The 22,215-nt window shown below is 43.6% G+C and overlaps 2 protein-coding genes across 3 annotated transcripts; one reads left to right on the top strand and one right to left on the bottom strand.

Annotated features, from left to right (window-relative positions):
* Positions 1–1,228: 1,228 nt before the first annotated feature.
* On the bottom strand, positions 1,229–7,301 carry LOC115784029 (ras-related C3 botulinum toxin substrate 1-like). 2 transcript variants are annotated; one of them, XM_030735044.1, is made up of 6 exons: positions 6,968–7,301; positions 5,874–5,945; positions 5,278–5,395; positions 4,863–4,925; positions 1,927–2,086; positions 1,229–1,821 (listed from the first exon to the last, which is right to left on the bottom strand). In XM_030735044.1, the coding sequence occupies exons 1-6, from the start codon at positions 7,000–7,002 to the stop codon at positions 1,691–1,693; spliced, it is 579 nt and encodes a 192-aa protein (XP_030590904.1). In that variant the 5' UTR covers positions 7,003–7,301; the 3' UTR covers positions 1,229–1,690. The 2 variants fall into 2 exon arrangements, with proteins under 2 accessions (XP_030590904.1, XP_030590905.1); XM_030735045.1 differs by lacking the exon at positions 4,863–4,925.
* A 5,300-nt stretch (positions 7,302–12,601) lies between these two features.
* LOC115784025 (nascent polypeptide-associated complex subunit alpha, muscle-specific form-like) lies at positions 12,602–13,959 on the top strand. Its single transcript, XM_030735040.1, has 2 exons — positions 12,602–13,002; positions 13,051–13,959. The coding sequence occupies exons 1-2, from the start codon at positions 12,726–12,728 to the stop codon at positions 13,926–13,928; spliced, it is 1,155 nt and encodes a 384-aa protein (XP_030590900.1). The 5' UTR covers positions 12,602–12,725; the 3' UTR covers positions 13,929–13,959.
* The last annotated feature ends 8,256 nt before the right edge of the window (positions 13,960–22,215 follow it).

Here is a 22,215-nt window from a genome sequence, read left to right as displayed (position 1 = left end):
TTGTAAAACTGGGAAAAAGTATATTTCTTTCCCCAGAACAAGCATCAAAAGAAACTCAATGAGAAGGTTAATCCCTCTAACAGATCTAGACCCCTAACACAAAAGGTCAGAGGTCACTGGCAAAGTCCTTCCAGAGACACAGAAGATACAGGCAGCTCATATAGTGGTGAAAATGATATTTCAGTCATGACTTAGGTCAGATCTTCAGCATCAGTTAATGTTAATTTTCAGTTATTGGTTGTCATATTTTTTACTTCAGCAGACTGATTACGTACAGACTGTATCCAGACACTCAAATCACAAATTCAGCCTAATGAAATACGCTAAATGAATTATTTTATTGGAGCTAAAAATATATCTTAAAGACATAGTATAAAAAGTCTAAAGCTCCCAGGTTGTGGAACGCTCTGCCTATGCACATCAAACAGGCCTCTTCACTAGCTATTTTTAAATCTTCTCTTAAGACCCACCTTTTTCACCAGGCTTTCAAACAAGCTTGAGATGTTTGTATCGCAGTGTATTTATTTCTTATGTATCTATTTGTTTTTTAGTCTAATTTTATCCTGACTTTTGATTGTGTATTTTATTTTTATTTTATTGTTGCTCTTTTATTTTTATGTTACTGATGCTCTTATTTATTTTTATATTTTATTGATGCTCTTCTTTCTGGGTGTTGACTTTTACGTTTGTCTTTTGTTGTTTTTATTCTTCCATGTTCAGCACTTTGGTCAGTGCTTACTGTTTTAAAGTGCTCTATAAATAAATTGGCTTGCCTTGGCTAAATATACAAATAGCACATTTAAAATAATAGACGTCAACACAAGGTACTTTCCATGTAAGCTCATTTAAATTCTTGGTCTTCAAAAAACACAGTTTCAAGTTCGTTACATATACAATTTTACAAGTATAAAGCCTTCCATGAAGAGTTGAAGCTATTATAGTGCAAACAGTGGGATGACGTCATATTAAATCCTATAGATTAAGAATAGGATGTCCCTCGAGTTCATATGCATGTGAAGGAAGACAACCAAACACTTTTTAGTGTATGTCTGGAGGAGTAAAGGTGAGGCTGCACCAACTGTCAAGCATGGTGGTGCTCTGGGGTTGTTTTTCTGCCAGTGGTACTGGTACATCGCATGAAGTGGATGGTATAATGAAGGAGGAGGATTACCTCCAAAATCTTCAGCTTCACCTCAAATCAACAGCTAGACAGTTGAAACCTGGACACAACTGGGTGTTCCAACAGGATGGCAATTCCAAACACACATTAAAAACTGGTTTTGGAACTGATAAAGCAGGCTAACATGAAGATTTTGAAATGGCCTTCCCAAAGCATTTTGTGAACTGTGCTTAAAAGCCAGGTCTGTGCCAAGAAACCATCCAATTTAAATAAACTCTAGTAGTTCTGCTAAGAAGAGTGGTCAAATATCTGGCCAGAATTATGCCAGAAGATTGTCGATGGCTACCAAAAGCATCTGTTCGAGGTGCAACTTGCTAAGAGACATTTAACCAAATATAAGAGGGGCTGTATGTAAATATTTGAGCCCATTTTGATATATTGACCCTCTGTGGATTGGAGAAAATTCAAAATAAATTTAAACTTTGCACCAAATTGTTAATTTTTCATGTAATTAAAGATGTATGCTGTACAATGATTCCACAAGCACAGTTAAAAGAAACCATTAAAGTCTTAGAGGAGAGAGCACTTCTTCCCCTTCTTTTTAACAGGTGGAGGGGATAGCATGACCCGGATGGCCTCATCAAACACAGTTTTAAGGCCACGTTGAGTCAAAGCTGAACACTCCAGGTACTTGACAGAACCTGAGGACAGGAAACAGAAAGCCTCTGGGTTATTACTGGAATCTGCCATCTTCCATGAATTATAATTATTGTTAAAAAAGTATCAGAGATAACTGAAGTCATTACCAATTTCTTTGGACAGGGCCTGTCCTTGAGTGTAAGTAATGGGAGAGAGTTTATCTTTCTTCAGCTTCTCCAGAGTGTTCTTGTCATCTCTCAGATCCAGTTTGGTGCCCACAAGAATGATGGGAGTCTTGGGACAATGGTGTCTCACCTCAGGGAGCCACTGCACAGGGGCAGCATTTATAAGTTAGGGGTGTACCTTCACACATCTGTCTGTGTTATCTTGAAGAGGTTATCTTTGTAATAGCTGCAACTAACTATTATTTGCATATTCAGTCTTTAGCTTTTCTGTGTGGACTTTGCATATTCTCTGTGTGCCTTAAAGGGTTCCTCACCCGGTCAAAAGACATGCATGAACATTTTTTACTGAACTCCAGTCCAATTTCAAAAGACTGGCAAGACAAGTGGCACTTTCGCACTGAGCTAAAAAGCCTTTGCATTCAATCAGATATGAGACACCGCATAGGAAGAGCCAGCTAAAGATACAGACCAAGAATCCCAGCTGTGCACAAAATCAGCTAAGCAATGATGAAATCAAGAACAACCAGATTTTCCAATATTTCCAGTGTTTGTTATCTTATCTTCACTGTCTATAAATATCTCTAAAAACTATCTCCAGCACTCCCCCCGCCCCCACTGAATGGTGCTTAGGAGGCGGAAGACAAAACAAATGTTACATGCTAGTGCACTGGTAACATTTGTTTATGCACTGGTAACAATTATCTGCGCATTGGTAACATTTATATGTGCATCGGTAACATTTATCTGTGCAGTGGTAACTATGCACTGGTAACAAATATCAATGCATTGGTAACAATTATCTATGCATTGGTAACAATTATCTGTGCATTGGTAACATTTATCTATGCCATAGATAATTGTTACCAGTGCACAGATAATTGTTACCAATGCATAGATTCAATTATACATATCTATTGGTAACAATTATCTATGCATTAGTAACTATGCACTGGCAACATTTATATATGCACTGGTAACATTTATCTGTGCCCAAGCCAGTTTACCCATGTCTTACATATACATATAAAACATACACATATGTAAATTATACATGCAATGATATTGGTGTACACAACACTATTTTCCAAGAAACATTTGAAAAAGAAGAAAGTAAAAGATCAAATAGCATTTTTTTTATGCTTTGCTCGGAGTATTTATGGATCTGTCAAGTTTCCGATATGCATCCCCTCCCAATAGTAAACTCATTCCTACACCCCTGCACACAGGCCAGCCCTCACTCCTCACCTGCAACAGTAAGCCTTGACCACCCATGACCTTGTCGCTGGTTCACCACTAGTCCTTCCTTGGACCATTTTTGATAGATACTAGCCACTACAGACTGGGAACACCCCACAGGAGCGGCAGTTCGGAGATGCTCTGACCCACTCAACTAGCCATTACATTTTGGCCCTTGTCTAACTCGCTCAAATCCTTACACTTTACCATTTTTCCTGCTTCTAACACATCACCTTTGAGTGATGTGTTATTCACTTGCTCCCTAATATATCCTACCCACTAGCAGGAGCTGTGATGAAGAGATAATCAGTGTTATCCACTTCACCAATCAGTGGTCATAATGTTATATTTGATCAGTATCCATTTATTTTCTGGGGCCAGACTTAAGCTATCTTAAGGCAGGACATGCCTGCAACACCTAATTAGCATGCCGCATACATCTTTCAACGCAGAGGAGTAGTGGCTCTAGTGTAAGTCCTTGCCAAATGATTGAACTACTCACCCTATCTCTAAGGGAGAAATGAGGTAGCCTTCAGAAGATGTTCATTTCCACCACTTGTTTCAGCAACCTTGTTCTTTCAGTCAATACCCTGAGCTTGTGAACAAAGGTGAAGGTAGGGATGCTGATCAACTGGTAAATCACTCTTTCACGTCAGCTTTCTCATCACCACACTCCTCCTGAGATACTCTTCCACTTGGGGCAACTACTGGTCCTTGACCCGGAGTGGGTACTCCACCCTTTTCTGGCTGAGAACCATGGCCTCACACTTGACACTGCCTTCACTTCTGGTGTCCAGCATGTAGTCCAGCATGTAGTTTGGGGATTACTGCCACGACAGGCACCAAACACATTGCAGCCACAGCTCCATGTAGCAGCTTTAACAATGGAAGTGCGGAGCATGGTCCATGCTGACTCAGTGTCCTCAGCCTCCTTCAGAAGGCTATTGAAGTTCCACCAGAGGATTGAATTGAAGATTCTGTGGACTGTGGGCCTCTGACAGACGCATGCAGTGCTCCCTCACTATATGTTTGGGTGCACCAGGCCTGTGCAGTGGGCAATTCTAGACTGGAAAAGAGTCCGGCCCCTCTCCAAGACACTGACTCCAGAGCCCACGCCATGCACTGAAGAAAACCTGACTATATCTATCCGGTATCTCTCAATCTTAACACACTAGCTCAGGCTCCTTCCATGTCCCAATGGCCAAACTCGTTAGCCAAAGATCAGACCACAAGGGCCTCTGCCCTTGACCACTGCCCGACACACATAGCTCCTAACCCCTATGGTGCCTCCTGAGAGTGGTGGACCCACAGTAGGGTGGATCCATTGCTCCTCTAGGGCTGTGCCAGGCCAGGCCCCATGGACTAAGTCCTGGCCACCAGGTGCTCTGCCTTAAGCTCCCTTCCTTTAATTAATCTCCACCTTAATCACCTATAAAACTGAATGTAAGTTGTAGCTCTAATTTCCATGTTAGGATCCTTCAGAAAATTAAACTGCATTTTTACTTTGAGTTTACTGATTAGGTTTCCATCTACAGCAGCTTGCGTCTGTTCTGCAGCACAGACACAAAATGAGTAAACTTTATGATACTAACATGACAGTACTGACACTGTCAGCTGGACTAGTAAAACCTAAATAGCCCGGCCCGATGCAAAAATGTTTCCACAATACAGCCACTACTCACCTTATGACAGACATTTTCATATGAGGCAGGCCTCACAAGTGAAAAGCAGATAAGAAACACATCCTGGTAAGACATAAAAAAATTAAATAATCAGTCTGTAAGTTGTCTGATATGTGTAGACATAATCCCTTGAGTTAGGGTGCTTTGTATGCTTGAATGATTCATAGGTCCGTATTATGTAATTTAACAAACATAAAACACTCCTCTGAAAATGGTAAGGTACAAGGAATGGACTGAAAATGAGTGAAAAAATAGCCAATGTCCAAAAAAACCTTTGAAAGATCTTCAGAAAATCTGGAGAGCTATTGCTTAAGACCACCTAGATTTGATAAGAAAGTCTGGCACCTTGGAAGCAAAATGCACTATAACACAGCATTGTCTCTTTTAAATTTATGTTTTGCTGTGATTGTTGTACCGTCTCTGGGTAGGAAAGTGGGCGGAGTCTGTCATAGTCTCCTTGTCCTGCTGTATCCCAAAGGCCCAGGTTCACTGCATTCCCATCCACCATAACAGTGGCAGAGTAGTTGTCGAACCTGATAGAAGTGATGGAGTGTGAATATAAACTGTTAAAATACTGGTACTAACATAAAACAGGACAAGAAAAGAGACACAGAACTTAAGTGGGAACCATCATCTTGTCTGATTTATTGTGACCTTTTACCTCTAAAAAAACAATTTGCTTGGTTTTAAAGTTTAACTGAACCAAAACCCTGTTTATCATTTGCCTGCTGAGCCAGTTTATGTTTAAGTTACAGTGATAAAGATCAACACTTCAACAGCTGGTCTACAATTAGATTAGGTGCAGAGCATCCTCATGAATTCCTGTAACATGCTTTTCTCGCCTAGTTACAGTCCACTGTTGTGACTGTAACCTCTGCAAACCAATCTCTCAAGTAATGATGCCAAGCTTGATTGTACATTTACTGTGTAAGGAGGGTGGAGACCAATTATTAACTGCTAGTCTTGTATAAATAAATAAATACTCAGTGTACTGCAGTCTCAGATACTCACACTGTGGGGATATGCTCTCCGGGGAAAGCTTTGGTGGTGTAGCTGATGAGCAGACAGGTCTTACCCACTCCGCTGGAAGGCAGAAGATGCTGGATCAGCATTTATTGAGGGCATGAGCTGATGGACCTTCAGCTTTTGTGTTGCAGAAGTAGTTATGAGTGTGTTTATCTCCCACATATTGTTACACATGCTGAACTATAATTAAAGTAGAGGCTACGGCTAGTAACAAAACAGAAACATTAATGTGGAAGCTAGGCATTAAATGTTGTCAATCCTGCTCACCGGCAATGCTGAACTGAACAGGATAACACAATTAAAGTACTTTGCAAAAGTCTTAAGTCGGCCCTCATTTATTTATAGAAACTCAATGAAAGTCAGTTTGGTGGTACAGTATAACCACCTTTATTCCTAAGCACAGCCACTGCCTTTGCCCCCTATTTGTCCAGTTTCCTCAAATCTTTTAAGGACACTGCACACCGTGAAAACATGTGTCAAGTTTTCAGCTAATAGTTCTTTGGCAAGTTTCACAGTTTTAAATAAAGAAATGAGAATAAATTGTGTGCTTTTGCAACAGGCTGCCTAAAGACACAAGTGTCTGAGTTGTCTGTTATGTGTAGACACAACATAGGTTCATGCTTTGAGTTAGGTGCCTTTTTTTATGCTTTAATGATTCATAGGTCAGTGTTAAGTTGCTCAACAAACAGAAAAGTATTCCTCTGAAAATGGTCAGTTACAAGGACTGAACTGAAAATGAGGGAAAAGCAACCAAAGTCCAAAGACCTTCAGAAAACCTGGACAACTACTGATCAAGACCACTGTAAAAAAATCCAAGAGAAAGTCTTGAAACTTGGATGCAAAATATAAAAAAAATAAGACTTTGAACAGTACTGTATTTGAATCTGTCAGGTCCCATGCAAATTCTATTTGATCAGTAACACAAATATGGTGCCAAGTTCCCAGAAGCACAGCAACCTTAAAATAGTTTTGGCTTTTTTTTTTTTTTTTTTGGTTTGTTTTGCACTTACTAATAGAATATAGGGTGGTATTATGTGCTAACCAAATAAAAAGAATAAACTAATCTGAAGTGGCCTTACCCGTCTCCGACGACAACACACTTGATGACCTGCATTGCGCTGCAGCTGGAGGAATGCTGTGAGCCCGGGAGCAGCCAGCATGAGCTTATTTCTCATGGCGCTGCGCTCCTTCTACCTCGGATGTCGGATGCTGGGAGTGTCGTCCGCGTTCCTTTACTCGGAAAAGCTAGGAAAACAGGCTTTTTGCACCAGTGCAAGGAGGAGGAGCCATGCATTAGTCCAGTCACCCATTACCAGCAATACAACCATGGCCGGATTATTCAATGGGCAAACTGGGCAAAAGCCCGGGGGCTCATGCACAACTGGGGGCCTATAGAGGAAGCAACAGCTGATGTTGCTGATGTTAGATGTTGCTCCAGCAGCTGAGGCTGACGTCCTCCCCTGCTGGAGAACTTTCCGAGCGACCGGACGCGGTTCTCGTGAAAAGCGTGCGTTCCGATTAATGCGCCCCTTTGATTAATGCGCACTTTGATTAATGCGCACTTTGAGTTCAGAGATTTTCCCCCTGAACTTTGTCTTTCATGTTCTCATTTAAAACTGGATTCTGAAGGTTTCGCTGTCTTTTTAGTCTCAGATATTTGTTATTGTGCCAAAAAGATTTCTAGACTCAGGCTGCATGTAGATACTGTAATTCTAACAAGTTTACTAATGCCATTAATATACAGTAAACTACTGTGATTCGCGTCAACTCATATTTGTTTATTCTGGGTTTGTTTGTTTTTTAGTTAGAGCTTCTTTCTTATATGTTCTTTGTCAGATTGTAGTTTGGTTTGTTTTTAGTTTTAGCTCAGTAACATTTTTATCATTCTTTAAATAAGGGAGGTCTCTTCATGAGACTTTCAGGTTTTCTTCCTCACCTGTACTGTAGTTATTTTCCATTTTTCAACCATATGCAGTGAACGAAATGAAAGAGAAGCAAGTCATACTTTTACTGGACATTACAGTCATACTTTTACGGGCATTTCTTAGACAGTACTGATGTTTAAATAAATAAATACAAATCTAATGTGGTGCACAAAAAGTTTTAGGATAAGCAACCAAAGACTAGGCACTCTTGTTCCCCGTCACCAGAAACACCTGAATATTTCTCTTCTAATATATAGTCAAGTTTTCAGCAATGGCACTCCTGGGCAGCTATACAGTCCAAACACTTATAGGGGGAATATTGCAAAGAGGAAAGGAAAACACCACACATTTTTCTGGGATTTGGTGTCAGCAGACTTCTTTCCCAAGTCTGAATTTCCTCTCTCCTTCAGGCTTTATTCAGTCCATAAGAATAAATTACAATGAATCATATTAGGACCAAAAAATAATTACTGGTAAAGAGATTACGGTACATGGCAATGCTAGTTACTTCAAGTTTTATGTTGATGGGAAGGTGACACAACTGTCTGCATTTAGAGAAAGTGAAGTTTCAGTCAATATATATCAAGATATCTTCAAATCACTCACTTAAAGGTCCCATTTTCCTCTAAGTGAAGATACAATGTTAATTTTGATTTAAATATTATTTTCTGTCATTAGTTGATCATGATAAACTGTATCATACTATAATGTTCATAGCCAGTGTATGTTTGTTTGCATGTTCCCTGTGTCCTCCTAGCCAGGTGGACCAATCTTGATGAAACTTTCCATAAACATTTCCCAGGACATTATGAGTTTCACCATCATCTATATGGAATATACAAATATTTTATACAAGTCCCACAGTGGCATATATTTATACATTTGACAGTTCAGTTGAGCACCGATTGCAATGTCATAATACAGAGTGAAATGTCAGATTAGAATAGTGTGTCACAATATAATGTATCATATCATCATAGTATAGTGATTGTAGTGTATGTATGCTTGTATGTTCCCCATCTCCCGTGCATAGCGAGGGAGTTTCTGAGTTTTAAATAAATAACATAGGTACATAAAATCTCAATTCTGAGCAGTCAAAAGCTTCAAGTGTTTCAGAAGAACACAAACAAAATGGAAAACTCAATTCTTTGGTCAGATCCAAATAAATAAAGTAGATATTCTTACAAAATAATCTCAACAATTTACATTGTGTTATTTATTTTGGATAGACTGAAACTGTTTTTAAGCTGCTATAAAACAGCTCCACAAATAAATAGAGAAAAGTACAGTACAAATCCAGGAAACTTTCAAATGTAAACAAAAGAGGACATAAACAAAACTGACATTCATTCAGCTGTGGTTTGCTTATGATCCGAGTCAAAACTATACAAAAAATAAATAAATAAATAAAAATAAAATAAAAAGGCACAAGAAGTACAGCACTGTCTCAGTGAAGTGGGCAGTGAAGCCCATATACTGATACTTTGTAGGACTTTAAATTGCCAAAATATTTCCACACTACTGAATTTCACACACACTTCGTTTCAACAATGTCCGCTGAGGATGAGAAAAGGCTATTTTGCAATAATTCTATTTATTATTTTATAACCCGGCCCTACTTTGTTTTTTCTTCCTGCTCTCGGTGGAGACGGACTCGTTTTTCTCTTCTCCCCAACCTTCCCTATCTACCCCTGCTTTTACTGCTTCGCTGCTTGGAGCGTCTATTCACACATCCCCAAACTGGAAATTGAATTATGGATCTGGTCAGCTGGTCTCTCAACAATCAAATTCTCCTCACGAGGAGATTGGAAGAAGGGGAACCCTCTTTCCTCTGGTCCAACTACATACCCGGCTGGAAGATAACGTTCCTGGCTGCACTGGGCGTGGCATATATATTGATACCAGGATTTTTCCAGAAGGTAGTGCCTGTAACGTCTGCATGACATCAGACACTTGACTCCCCATGTTTGTTTTGTTGTTTGTATTTCTTGGATCAGTGTTCTGGAACGCAATTTCATTGTATGTCTTGATGTATAATGACAATAAATTCTTCTATTCTATTCTGCTTCTGTTTAAAACAAACTGTAAGGACTGTAAACAAAAAATGGTGGACAAGCAATGGAAGAAAAGTTGAAGATTTTCCACAGTCCATTTCACAAAACATCCATTTTAGAAGGCCTTAAGAAATGCATAGTCTCATCTTTACAGTATACACTGTAGGACAGGACTAGCAGCTAAATAGTCCAGCCCCTTCCCCTAAACTTCCCCCCACTTTAGTATAACTGTTGCAGCTACACATATGGAAGGACAGAATCTGAAATACATTATTTGTGTGTGTATACTGGTGTGTTTCTCCTGTGTCTTTAGCCACTCTCACCACTAGTGGTCATGTTTCCCTGTAACTGTTCCAGTGAAGGAAGTCTTAGAGGAGAGAGCACTTCTTCCCCTTCTTTTTGATGGGTGGAGGACACAGGACGGCCCGGACGGCCTCACTGAACACAGTTTTAAGTCCACGCTGAGTCAAAGCTGAACACTCCAGGTACTTGACAGAACCTGAGGACAGGAAACAGGAAGTCTCTGGGTTATTGCTGAAATCTGTCGTCTTCCGTGAATTATATTTAAACATTAAAAAAGTATGAGAGATAACTGAAGTCATTACCAGTCTCTTTTGCCATGAACAGTCCTTGAGTATAGGTAATGGGAGAGAGCTTATCCTTCTTCAGCTTCTCTATGGTGTCTTTGTCATCTCTCAGATCCAGTTTGGTGCCCATGAGGATTATGGGCGTGTTGGGAGAATAGTGTCTCACCTCAGGGTACCACTGCACAGAGACAAGTTTCAAGTTAAGGGTGTAACTTTACACATCTGTCCATGTTACCTTAAACAGGTTATTTTGTAATAGCTTCAGGTTATTACTATTTGCATTGTCATTTGATTGGTTTTTGATGATGAATGAGTCATACTGGGCCTTTCTGCGTGGAGTCCTGGGTCAGTTTGCCCAGCGTTTTGAGATTTATGGACTTTCAAGTTTTGTTTTTAATGCTAATCTGCAAGCTAATGCTAACTGCTAAATGCTGCTCCTGCTTGTTAATTGAGTGATGGGACCTGATGTTAATTGAGTGATGGGAACTGCCTATGTAACGGAAAGCACCTCTGAAGCCTATGCAGTAATCACAGCAGGGGTGTGGTGGCCATCGGGAGGTTCGGGAGGTTCCCTAAGGCCAGGTCATTTCCAGGCCCAACTTATTTTTTACCCAATTAAGCACAGCAGCGCTGGCGCTTGCAGTCACAGGTGCAGTCTGCACCTGCAAATAAAGTGAAACAAAAACAAACAACCCCCCCCCCCCCCCCCCCCAAAAAAAAAAACAAACAACAACAACAAAAAAACCCTGCAAATGAAGTTCTCTTGTTTTAAAATTATAGTTTGTCCATTGTATGATCGGATAAAAGGTCTCTCCAAAACAAGCTCCGGGGCTGAATTTCAACCCCATCCCGCCACTGAATCACAGTCTTTGTGGACGTGTAGTTACATTTCTTAAATACCAATTAAAAGTGATAAAAATTCCCAACAGTACAAATATATATATATACACGGGGCACAGTGGCGTGGTGGTTAGCACTGCTGCCTCACAGCTGGAATAACATCTAGAAAGTCTGGGTTCGATTCCACCTTTGCCCTCCGCTGTGTGAAATTTGCATGTACACCAGTTTGCAGTAAGTGGGGTTAGGTTAATTGGTCACTCTAAATTGCCCATAGTGTGAATGTGAGTATGAATGGTTGTCTGTCTCTCTGTGTCGGTCCTGCGACAGGCTGGCGTCCTGTACAGGGTGTACCCTGCCTCTCGCCCTATGATAGCTGGGATAGGCTTCACCACAAATACACAGAGACAGAACGTGATTTGGAGCCCCCACCTCCAGCTGAACCCATCGCCAGCCACCCGTCTGAGCACCGCCAATATTAAGTTTATATCGTCCATGCTTGACTGAAACACCCTTTACTATTTATGCTGGCAGCTGTTGCATTTACAAATAATGTGCTAAAGGGGAGAACAGTCAAAATTTCACACAGCAAATTTGGTCTTATTTAAATATTTATTTCTGAATGACTTGAAAATGAAACCTAGCGCTACGCCAGCTTCCAGCTTTATTGGACAGTGTGCAGACCAAAGCAGATAGCACTAACACCCAGAAAGCTTAAAAGTCAAAGAAACATCCAAACTTTGAGGGATTTTCTAACTACACACTCCAAACACGCTAAATGTAACAAATCTCTCAAAGCTCAGTATCAATATCGCTGTCTCGCATTGGCTGCTGTCATTCCCACAACTTTCAACTGTTGCAACTAAAAATGTTGCCATATAATTTTTTGATTGTTGATGTGGTGCATTTTTCCACCAATAGGAAAGGGGATGTATGGGATTATATTTATGTCAAAGGTCATGCACAAGTAAAACATAATGGGAGCAAATAATTTAATTTTGCAAGCGCAGGAATTACCGCGGCCCACCTGCAGTACCTTCGCGGCCCACTCAGGTGGTTGGGGGGGATCACAGGTCTATGCTATAATATACAGTCAGTGGATTTTAAACCCACAGTTTGTTTTCCAATGAAGCAGCTGTTAAAAGAAAAACAGTTGCCATTGTAAAAATGTTTAGAATTGAATAGAATAGAATGCCTTTATTGTCATTATACTGTACAGGATGTACAGTGAGATTGGAGGTATATGTTTAAGTATACCTTGTGATGTCACAGTTCTCTGGAATGTTATCTATTAAAATCAAAAGTAGGCCAGAACACTGAAACTACATCCACAAAATTTCTCCTGTTGTACACAGCGCACTCTCGGAAAGCTTAACCAAAGAATTCAGTTGCAGATTTAGTGGAGTATCATCTGGACTTGATTGATACGCAAAGATGCCGCTCTTACTTTTGACGCATCACGTAATTCCCTGGGTTTTTAAAAAAGCCGCAGAGTTCATCGCATCACAGCTGGGACAATCTCAGTCACCAGATCTCACAGAAGGTTTGGAGTCCCAGACTGAAATTCAACAGGATGCACCTGAACGACCCACCTCTGCGACCGAGGGAAATGTCTCTGGGTCAAATTTTATGATCCCAGATGACCCGAAAATGCCTCTCGAAGTGAGGAAATACCGGCCTGACCCAGTTCCCAGCCCCCAGGCTGCTGCAGGTCCCAGCCCCGAGGTTGCCACAGGACCCAAACCCCAGGCTGCTGCAGGTCCCAGACCCCAGCCTGTCTTGGCTGCAGAAGTCAGTAAGAGAGAAAATAGACCTGTTACACTGGAAAAGAATCATTCAGTGAAGAAAGACCTGGTGATGGAAGCCCGAAAGGAGGTCCAGAAACCAGCTAACTCCTGGAAAGTGGCAAAGGACGCAGGTGACGTTCAGAATGCACCTGAACGACCCACCTCTGCAACCGAGGGAAATGTCTCTGGGTCAAATTTTACGATCCCAGATGACCCGAAAATGCCTCTCGAAGTGAGGAAATACCGGCCTGACCCAGTTCCCAGCCCCCAGGCTGCTGCAGGTCCCAGCCCCGAGGTTGCCACAGGACCCAAACCCCAGCCTGCTGCAGGTCCCAGACCCCAGCCTGTCTTGGCTGCAGAAGCCAGTAAGACAGAAAATAGACCTGTTACACTGGAAAAGAATCATTCAGTGAAGAAAGACCTGGTGATGGAAGGCCGAAAGGAGGTCCAGAAACCAGCTAAGTCCTGGAAAGTGGCAAAGGATGCAGTCACACTGGAAGCGGCTGAAATGAATTCTTCCATCTTTCTATCGTCAGACTTCCCTCCGCTGCAGCGAGAGAAGTTTGACAACAAGAGCCAGAAGACAGACGTGAGCCCGGGACTAAAGATGGGCAGAATGTCAAAAAATAAGTCAGTCAAGCGCATCGTATTTGGGTCACACTTTATGATCCCTAATAATTTGAAAATGCCTATTGAAGTGAGGAACTACTTCCCAGACCCACTTCCCAGACCCCGGGCTGCTGCACGTCCCAAACGCCAGTCTGTCTTGGCTACAGAAACACAGCCATCCACATCCGCTGTTGCTGCTGCAGGACCCAAACCCCAGGCTGGGGCAGGTCCCAGTCCCTGATCGTTTTTCAAGACATTTAAGAGGAAGAGATTTAGCCAGATATTTAAAAGATCCTGAAGGATTAAAGTGTTAAATTCAACCATCAATAAAACAAATTTAAAAAAAAAAAAAAAATTGCCTTGTCTTGTTTTGTTTTTATGTCCTGTAATTAGGGTCACATTAATAAAAAGAAAATATACATAAAGGCATGCACATATGCACCCACCAATACTTATACACATATACACAACTCAATAATATAAACAATATACACCAACAGTTGTAGCAGAGTGTTGTTACAAAGGGTTAGCTCAAATCTGTAATTTCTTTGAAATTTTACATTGAGAACAATATTCTTTATTTGATCCTCATGAAGTGTTATGGACAGCACTGTTTCTACCAGACTCAGGTCCTGCTCACTGTTTTTCATCATTTTAAATGACTCAAGCGTTGTGAATAGGGATATATATTTTTAAAATGTATCCAATTTACAGAATAAATGTGGAAATATTTCCAATTGAACTACATCTGCCAAATATCAGCATTCAGAACGATGTGAAAGGTGTGGACATCGACAAAGTATAGACAGCACAAGACACCGACTTTAGTGTGTTTGGACCATAAAACCTGAGGCATGAGAAGCAGAATACTCATGACTACAGAATGAATGTGGACCACACATAAGATAACTACAAATCTGTTGAAGAAAAACTGCAGAAATTTCTCAGTTAAGATGTTTTAGTTGATTATTAGTGTATATGTGACACAGAGACACTATTTCATCCTGTGTGATATTCTGTTCTGACTTTGACTCAAACTGTGGGTAATCTGTGTGGAACTTATAAAGTGGTCAGAAAAGGCTGAGAGTCTGCAACTATGTTTTCACCAAACTGAGATGTTTTCACACTCAGTGAAACAGATCCGCTACTAAATCAGAAACTAGTGTTACACGTTTAACTTTCAAACAGTGGCAAAGCTGGGGGGGGGGGGGGGGGGGGGGGGGGTGCTAAGGGGTGCTATAGCTCCCCCTGGAAAAGTCACAGCACCTCCATGAAAATAGCTTGTGTCTGTGTGCGTTCAGAGCTGAAAGAACAAATGATCATTCATAGCACCCTCAGTAAAATGCTTAGCCTCACTTAGCACCTGCAGAAAAAGACAAAAAGCCCCCTTTTTACCCAAAACAACAGTTGGATGGCTCTCTTTATTCAGAGTGTTTCATGCCAACCTTCTAGGAGCATTATACAATGGCTGATCATTTTAGAAACAACAGCAACAGTTGGTTTGTCTTTATTATGTATGTTTCATGATAGCTGTTAGGCTCCTTAAACAAAGACATGTAGTCTATCATAAACAGCAGTCATCCTGGCTACTTTATTATGTGTTTCACTGATACCTCACACAGAGCGCAGAATGCGCCCCTACTCTGTTTTACTCACATATTCGACTATTGTATGAGTCTGTCAGTTTTAAGCAGATTTGGAAATTAAACGTGTAATACTAGGTTCTGTTTTAGCACCGACGCTGTTTCACTGAGCGTGATCAAACCTGTCAGTTTGGTGAAAACATTATAGCTGCAGAATCTCATCCTTTTTTCTGACCACTTTATAAGTTCCACACAGTTTAGCCCATAGTATGATTCAAAGTCAGAACAGAATCTCACACAGGCTGAAATAGTGTCTCGGTTTTTGTGTATACCTTTATAAAAATCATTTTTGTTTGTTTGTAAGTCAATATGACACAGTACTTCACCCATTAACCAGACTTCTATACTTTATCTTTACTTCATCATTAACAGAGAGTCTAAGTCTTAATGAAACATTTCTGCACAGTTTTTCTTCAACAGACGCAGCTCAGTAGCTGACAGCAGAATAAAGTTGATAACAGGGTGTCGCTAAAACACATCAAATACTAACTAATTACTACTAACATAAAACAGGACAAGGAAAGAGAACTGAAGTGAGAATCTCTAGGGTGCCGGTTTTTCTCATAACTTTGTGTAACAAGTATTTCCCATCTAGTTACAGTCCACTGCTGTGATTGTACCCTCCTCTGCAAGCCAACCTTTCATACATTGCTGCCACCTGATGCCAGTTTGCTCATGAAGTGATAATATAGGATGGAGACTAATTACTGACTGTTAGCCTTGAATAAATAAATTAATGAATACTCATTGCACTTCAGTCTCAAATACTTACACCGTGGGGATGTAGTCTCCAAAGGCATTGGTGATGTAGCTGATGAGCAGACAGGTTTTACCCACTCCTCTGGAAGGGAGAAGAGGCTGGATGAGGATTTTTTTTTTTTTTTTTTTGCATGATTTCAAAAACCAATTTTTAGTATGAACTGATGGACCTTCCACTTTTATGTGACTGGGCTCATTTCAGTACCAGTTGTGTCAGTTTTCCAAAACCCTGATTGAATACTTTGAGACGTGTGTGGTTCAGATTAGGTTGCTTTGGCAAGATGAGAACAAGAACACTAGAGGAGGCTCATTTGCCAAACTTCAATGAACAGACAGGCCAACTGAAGGACCAGATGCATCTCTCAGGTCCTGTGTCAGGTCTTTACTGGACACAAAAGACATTTAAATGCACCATTTAAAGCAAATAATAGTCATTTTGAATTTGATGGCTGGAAAAATTAGTACTAAAAGGAAAACATATAATTTATTATGTACTTGTAATTTATTGTATTAATTGAATAAAACCTGTTATTTTTGCAAATAAATTCAAAACAGTTCCAAAGTTGGAGGATAAAAACTTTTTCCAGCGTTTCTGACCGAAATCTCGAAAATAGAGAAGCAACAAAATTCAAGGTGCAGCTGGCTTGTCTTGAACAGCATGAAAAGCCATTCAATTTTCATAAATCACCACTTATTTTATTTCTTTCGTTTAAAAACACCGGATTGGATTCTGAAATCGGGAATGATGGGTCTTCTCCGACTTTCTCTTTCTTTCCCTTCAGGGGTCGCCATCTGCCACCCAATCCCTCTCATTGTGTCACACTAACCCTCTGCATCACTCCATCTATGAACCATCCATCTCTGTGCTCCTCCTCTTCTCCCTCTGACTTCTCCGACTGTCCGAGTGGGAATTCCGATGTGAGGGAGAATTCCAGATGAAAATTTAAACTTGGAGCTCCAGATAAGTTCATAACTTTAACTAGATGACATTATCTTGGAGTGTAAGGCGAGTTAAACGGTTACATTCCCGTGCTTTCGTGGGCTGAGCTGGGAGCTATGGAGCAAAACGGCAGCCACCAACCCTGAGGTTACAAAAAACGAAGAAAAAGAAAAAAGAAGTTAGCTACACCACCACCAGATGGTGCATCCGCTGCGCTTTGTCCAAACGCCCACACAGACTTTGAGCACATGAAACGTCCTAAAAACAAACCGCAGACAGCCGAAACTCAGAGGAGCCAATGCAGTGCATTATAATGTAATCCATGGTTTGTCTTGATCCTTCAAAACAAATAATACAACCAAAGACGGACACGGCATAACACTGAATGAGGAACCAACGCCAGGACTTTGGCTTTAGGGAATTTTCCCCTTGAACTTTAAGGCTGCGCTTTAAAACGGGATTTGGAAGACCTGGCTTACGTTTTATTTTTTATTTATTTTTATTTATTTATTTATCTATTTGTTTTTTGTTTTTGTTTTTTTTTAAATTATCGTTAGATACGTGTTACTGTGATACAAGACTCGCCAGGTTCAGACTGCATGCAGACACTGTAATTCTATCAAATCTACCAATGTAATCAAACCAAATATCGCGGTTTCAGTGCATATAATTTTGAACCGATTTGAGTTTTTACACAAACAATATAATACATTTAATGTGCTGCATTTGTCAGTCAAACAAATGAATCAAGTAAACTCAAGTGCTTATAATATCCAGGCTCATGAGTGCAAACTGATTTAACGACATACATAATAACTGGTACATATAACCGAAATACAAATAATTGTAAACTGGCAAAGGGAATATTCCAAAGGCAGGAAAAGTAGTTCTAAACATATATATATATATATATATATATATATATATATATATATATATATATATATATATATATATATATATATATATATATATATATATATATATATATGTCATGGTCCTGGGCCGTCTGCCCAGCGTTTTGTGTTTTTAGTTTATTTTCCCTGAGTGTTTAATTCCCAGTGTGTTTTGATGATCTTGTTCCCTTTGTCTCTGTCTCCCCTGCTCCATGGTCTTGTCTGTTTTGTCATGATGTCTTGTCCCTGACCTCCTGTGTTTTCATGTTGAGTTATTCCTAGTGTTGTGACTAGTCTGCGTCTCTGCCCCGTGTCTGTGTGCCAGTTCCCCGTATGTAGTCTGCGTGCACCTTGGTTAGTCACTTCCTGTATTATTTTGACAGTCTTGTGTTCCCTGTGCTTTGTGTCTAGTTTTGCTAACCCCTGTTATTAGTTTCATTTGCTTCACCTGTTGCTCCCTGCTGTTTCCTCTTGCCCTGATTACCTGCTGTGTATTTAAGCCCTCAGTGTTCATCTGTTTCTTGTCGCGTCGTCTTCAGTATTCCCTCGCTGTGTGTCTCCCTGCTCCTCCTCAGGTTTTGGTTTAGCTTCTTCCCAGTATAGGTTTGTTTTGTATTCTGTTATTTTCCAATAAATCCTGTTTTGTGAGTCTGCATCCTGGGGTCCAATTCTGCCTGCCACACACACGCCATGACAGAACGACGCGACCACTATAAAGACCCCGCGGACTCAGACCTGCAGGAACGTCAGCGAGTGGTACAGGCTTACCGGCAGGAGAAGTTGAGGTGGAAGCCGTGGCTCATCCCAGAGCCCGAGTCACGGTTCCAGGGCACTTGTCTCGCCCTGGGTGGTCCTGGCCAGGGAGAGGAACCTCTGCGTTGTCACTCGCCACGCTCTCCCTCTCTGCAGCCTCAGCTCCGCTCGCGAGCCGCGCCACAGCAGCTGTGCGAAATGACTGCCGCACAGCAGCCACCTGAGCCTCGAGGGATCCGGCTCAGTGGCTTTTCAGTTTCACCGAACCCGCCACCTTCTGCTGTGTCTCTTGTCAGCTCCGCTCCCCCTTCAAAACCGGCAGTGGCAGCAAGGTGGAGCTCCCGGCGCCATAAAAGCCGAACGGAGCCAGCAGCCAGGGATAAAATGACAATGGACTCTCTGCAGTTTTCAACCACTTCCGACTCCACCACTGAATCTGTCCCTCCTTTCCCCGGCTCGTCAGACATGATTAACCACACTGCTCCACCGTCCTTGACAGCCAGATCAGACATTTGTAACAAGGCATCCAAGCTCTGTATCCTGTGGTTCCGGCTACCCAGTGAGGAGCTGGGGAATACCATCGCCCACAGGATACATGACATGTTGACAGAACACACCTGGCTTATGGATTCCTTGCCCCGGCTAACCCAGTGTTATGCGGAACAAATACTTCATTCCGCAGCCCTCACTTTCCCCTCTGTGTCTCCCAAGGTGACTGTTTCCAATAAACCGGCTAAAGAAAAGACTGTGTGTTTCACACCTGGACTCAACCCTGACGCTCCATCCTCTGTGCCTCATGCTCCTGCACCCGCTTCTGTTCCGCGGGTGGGAGCACCAGCGCCTCAGTCACCAACGCCGCCTGTAACAGTCACCCCTCAGCCACTTCAGTCAGCAGCAGCTCCAGCAGCTCTCCCTCAGTCTGCTCCCACGCAGCCAGCCCTCCCTCAGTCTGCTCCCACGCTGCCAGCTCGTTCTCATTCTCCCCAGTCAGCTGTGACGCCAGCTCATCTCCAGGAGCCCCAGGGTCTGCCAGCCTCTGTAGCTCTCCTGGGCTCAGCTTCCCCGGTGCTAGCTCTTCCCACCTCAGCGCCTCAGCAACCCACGCCGCCTGCAGCAGCTCCTCCCCAGTTACTCCCGTCTCATTCGGCTGCAGCTCCAGCTCCTCCCCAGTTACTCCCGTCTCATTCGGCTGCAGCTCCAGCTCCTCCCCAGTTACTCCCGTCTCATTCGGCTGCAGCTCCAGCTCCTCCCCAGTTACTCCCGTCTCATTCGGCTGCAGCTCCAGCTCCTCCCCAGTTACTCCCGTCTCATTCGGCTGCAGCTCCAGCTCCTCCCCAGTTACTCCCGTCTCATTCGGCTGCAGCTCCAGCTCCTCCCCAGTTACTCCCGTCTCATTCGGCTGCAGCTCCAGCTCCTCCCCAGTTACTCCCGTCTCATTCGGCTGCAGCAGCAGGTTCTCAGTCAGCTGTAGCTCAGTCCCAGTCTACGCAGCCCGGTCTCCCTAGCTCTCGGTCTGTTTCCACACACTCAGTTTCCACGCAGTCTGCTCCCACAGAGTCAGCTCCAGTGTTAGCTCTCCCTCGCCTTCAGTCAGCTCCAGCCGCTCTAGTTCTCCCTGCCTCAGCTTTGCTCCCTCCAGTGGTTTCTCTTTCTGTGATCCCCTTGGTCAGTTTAGTTTCACCTCCAGTCCCTTCATCTTCAGTTTTAGTCTCAGTCCCCTCATCCTCCTCAGCTTCAGCCCCCTCGTCCTCAGTCCCCTCAGTCCAGTCTGGTCCTACTCCCTCCGTGGTTTCGGTCTCCTCAGCTTCCCCACTCCAGTCAGCTTCCCCGGTCCCCACAGCCAGTGCTTCAGCTTTGCCCCCTTCAGTGGCGTCACTTCCCTTAAATCCCTTGGTCTCTCCAGTCAGTTTAGTTTCATCTTCAGTTCTAGTCGCAGTCTCCTCAGTCTCCTCGGTTTCCTCCGTGCCCTCTGTCCCCGTAGTCCCTCACTCTACTTCCACTTCTGGTCCCTCAGTCCCTCAGGTCCCCGTAGTCCCTTACTCTACTCCCACTTCTGGTCCCTCAGTCCCTTCGGTCTCTGTCCCTTCAGCTCTCCCTAGCGCGCGGCCTGCTTCCACGCAGCCGGCTCTCCCTAGCGCGTGGCCTGCTTCCACGCAGCCGGCTCTCCCTAGCGCCCGGCCTGCTTCCACGCAGCCGGCTCTCCCTAGCGCCCGGCCTGCTTCCACGCAGCCGGCTCTCCCTAGCGCCCGGCCTGCTTCCACGCAGCCGGCTCTCCCTAGCGCCCGGCCTGCTTCCACGCGGCCGCTAGTGCCAGTTCCCTTAGCTTCAGTCCCTCCTCTGGTCCCTCAGCTCCAGTCCCTTCAGTTTTGGTCCCCTTAGTCTCCCCGGTCCCTCAGGTTCCCTTTGTTCCCTCCTCTGGTCCCTCAGCTCCTTTAGTTGTGGTTCCCCCTGCAGCCTCAGTCCCAGTCTCCTCTGCTCCTGCTCCCCCGACTCCGGTTTCTCCGCAGTTAGCTTCGGTCCCCTCACCTCTCCCGCAGTCAGCTTCCCCAGTGTCAGTTTCCCCGTCCTCAGCTTCCACACTCCTAGCTCCCTCCGTGTCAGCTCCCTCAGTGTCAGCCTTAGTTCCCCCAGCTCCCTTAGTCTCTCAGGTCCCCTTAGTCTCCTTAGTTCCCTCCTGTACTTCCATTCCTGGTCCCTCGGTCCCCCTAGTTCCCTCAGCCTCCCTGCAGGCAGAGTCCATAGTGTCAGCTCCCTCGCCCTCCATAGTGTCAGCTTCCACGCACCCACCATCACATGCACCTGGTCCATCCCCCAAGCAGCCCCAGCTGCTCAGTGAAGCAGCTGTGTGCCCTACACCGCAGACCCAGCCTGCACATTCGGAGCCTCACCTTGTAGGCCCCGTTCAGCCCAAGGGTCCGGCTCAGTCGGAGCCGTGTTTGAAGCCCAAGGGTTACGCTCAGTTGGAGCGTCTGGCTCAGTTCGAGCCTCCTGCCTCGTCTTGCCGCCGCCGCTTGGAGCGCGGTCGGCCCCCAGTCTGGTCTCGCCGCCGCCGCCTGGAGCGCGGTCGGCCCTCAGTCTCGTCTCGCCGCCGCCGCCTGGAGCGCGGTCGGCCCTCAGTCTCGTCTCCTCGCCGCCGCCGCTGGTGCCGCGGTCGGCCCCCTACCAGGATTCCTCGTCGCCGCCGCTGGAGCCGCGGTCGCCCGCCTGAGAGGTTTGGACTCTGCCTTTTGGCCCCTTGGCCTGGACGGCCCCCTGAACTATGGACTGTTTGTTCCCCCTGGCCGTTGCTCTTTTTGTTTCTGTTTTTGTCATAGCTCCTGAACTGTTTCTTGTTTTGACCCCCTGTGTGTGTGTGTGTGTGTGTGTGTGTGTGTGTGTGTGTCTCACAAAACAGGATTTATTGGATCCTGTTTTGTGTTATTTGTTTCTTTCTCTCAAAGATTTGACCTTAGCAGACAGACACAAGATGAATTTTAATGCCGACCACCTCAAACTAATAGAGTAAACCCTTCATTATACTTCAACAATATTATTATG

This window comes from Archocentrus centrarchus, chromosome 8 (assembly GCF_007364275.1).
Source record: "Archocentrus centrarchus isolate MPI-CPG fArcCen1 chromosome 8, fArcCen1, whole genome shotgun sequence".
Lineage (NCBI taxonomy): Eukaryota > Metazoa > Chordata > Actinopteri > Cichliformes > Cichlidae > Archocentrus > Archocentrus centrarchus.
The sequence above is the reverse complement of the archived record's forward strand: the minus strand, read 5'-3'. Positions and strand labels throughout refer to the sequence as shown.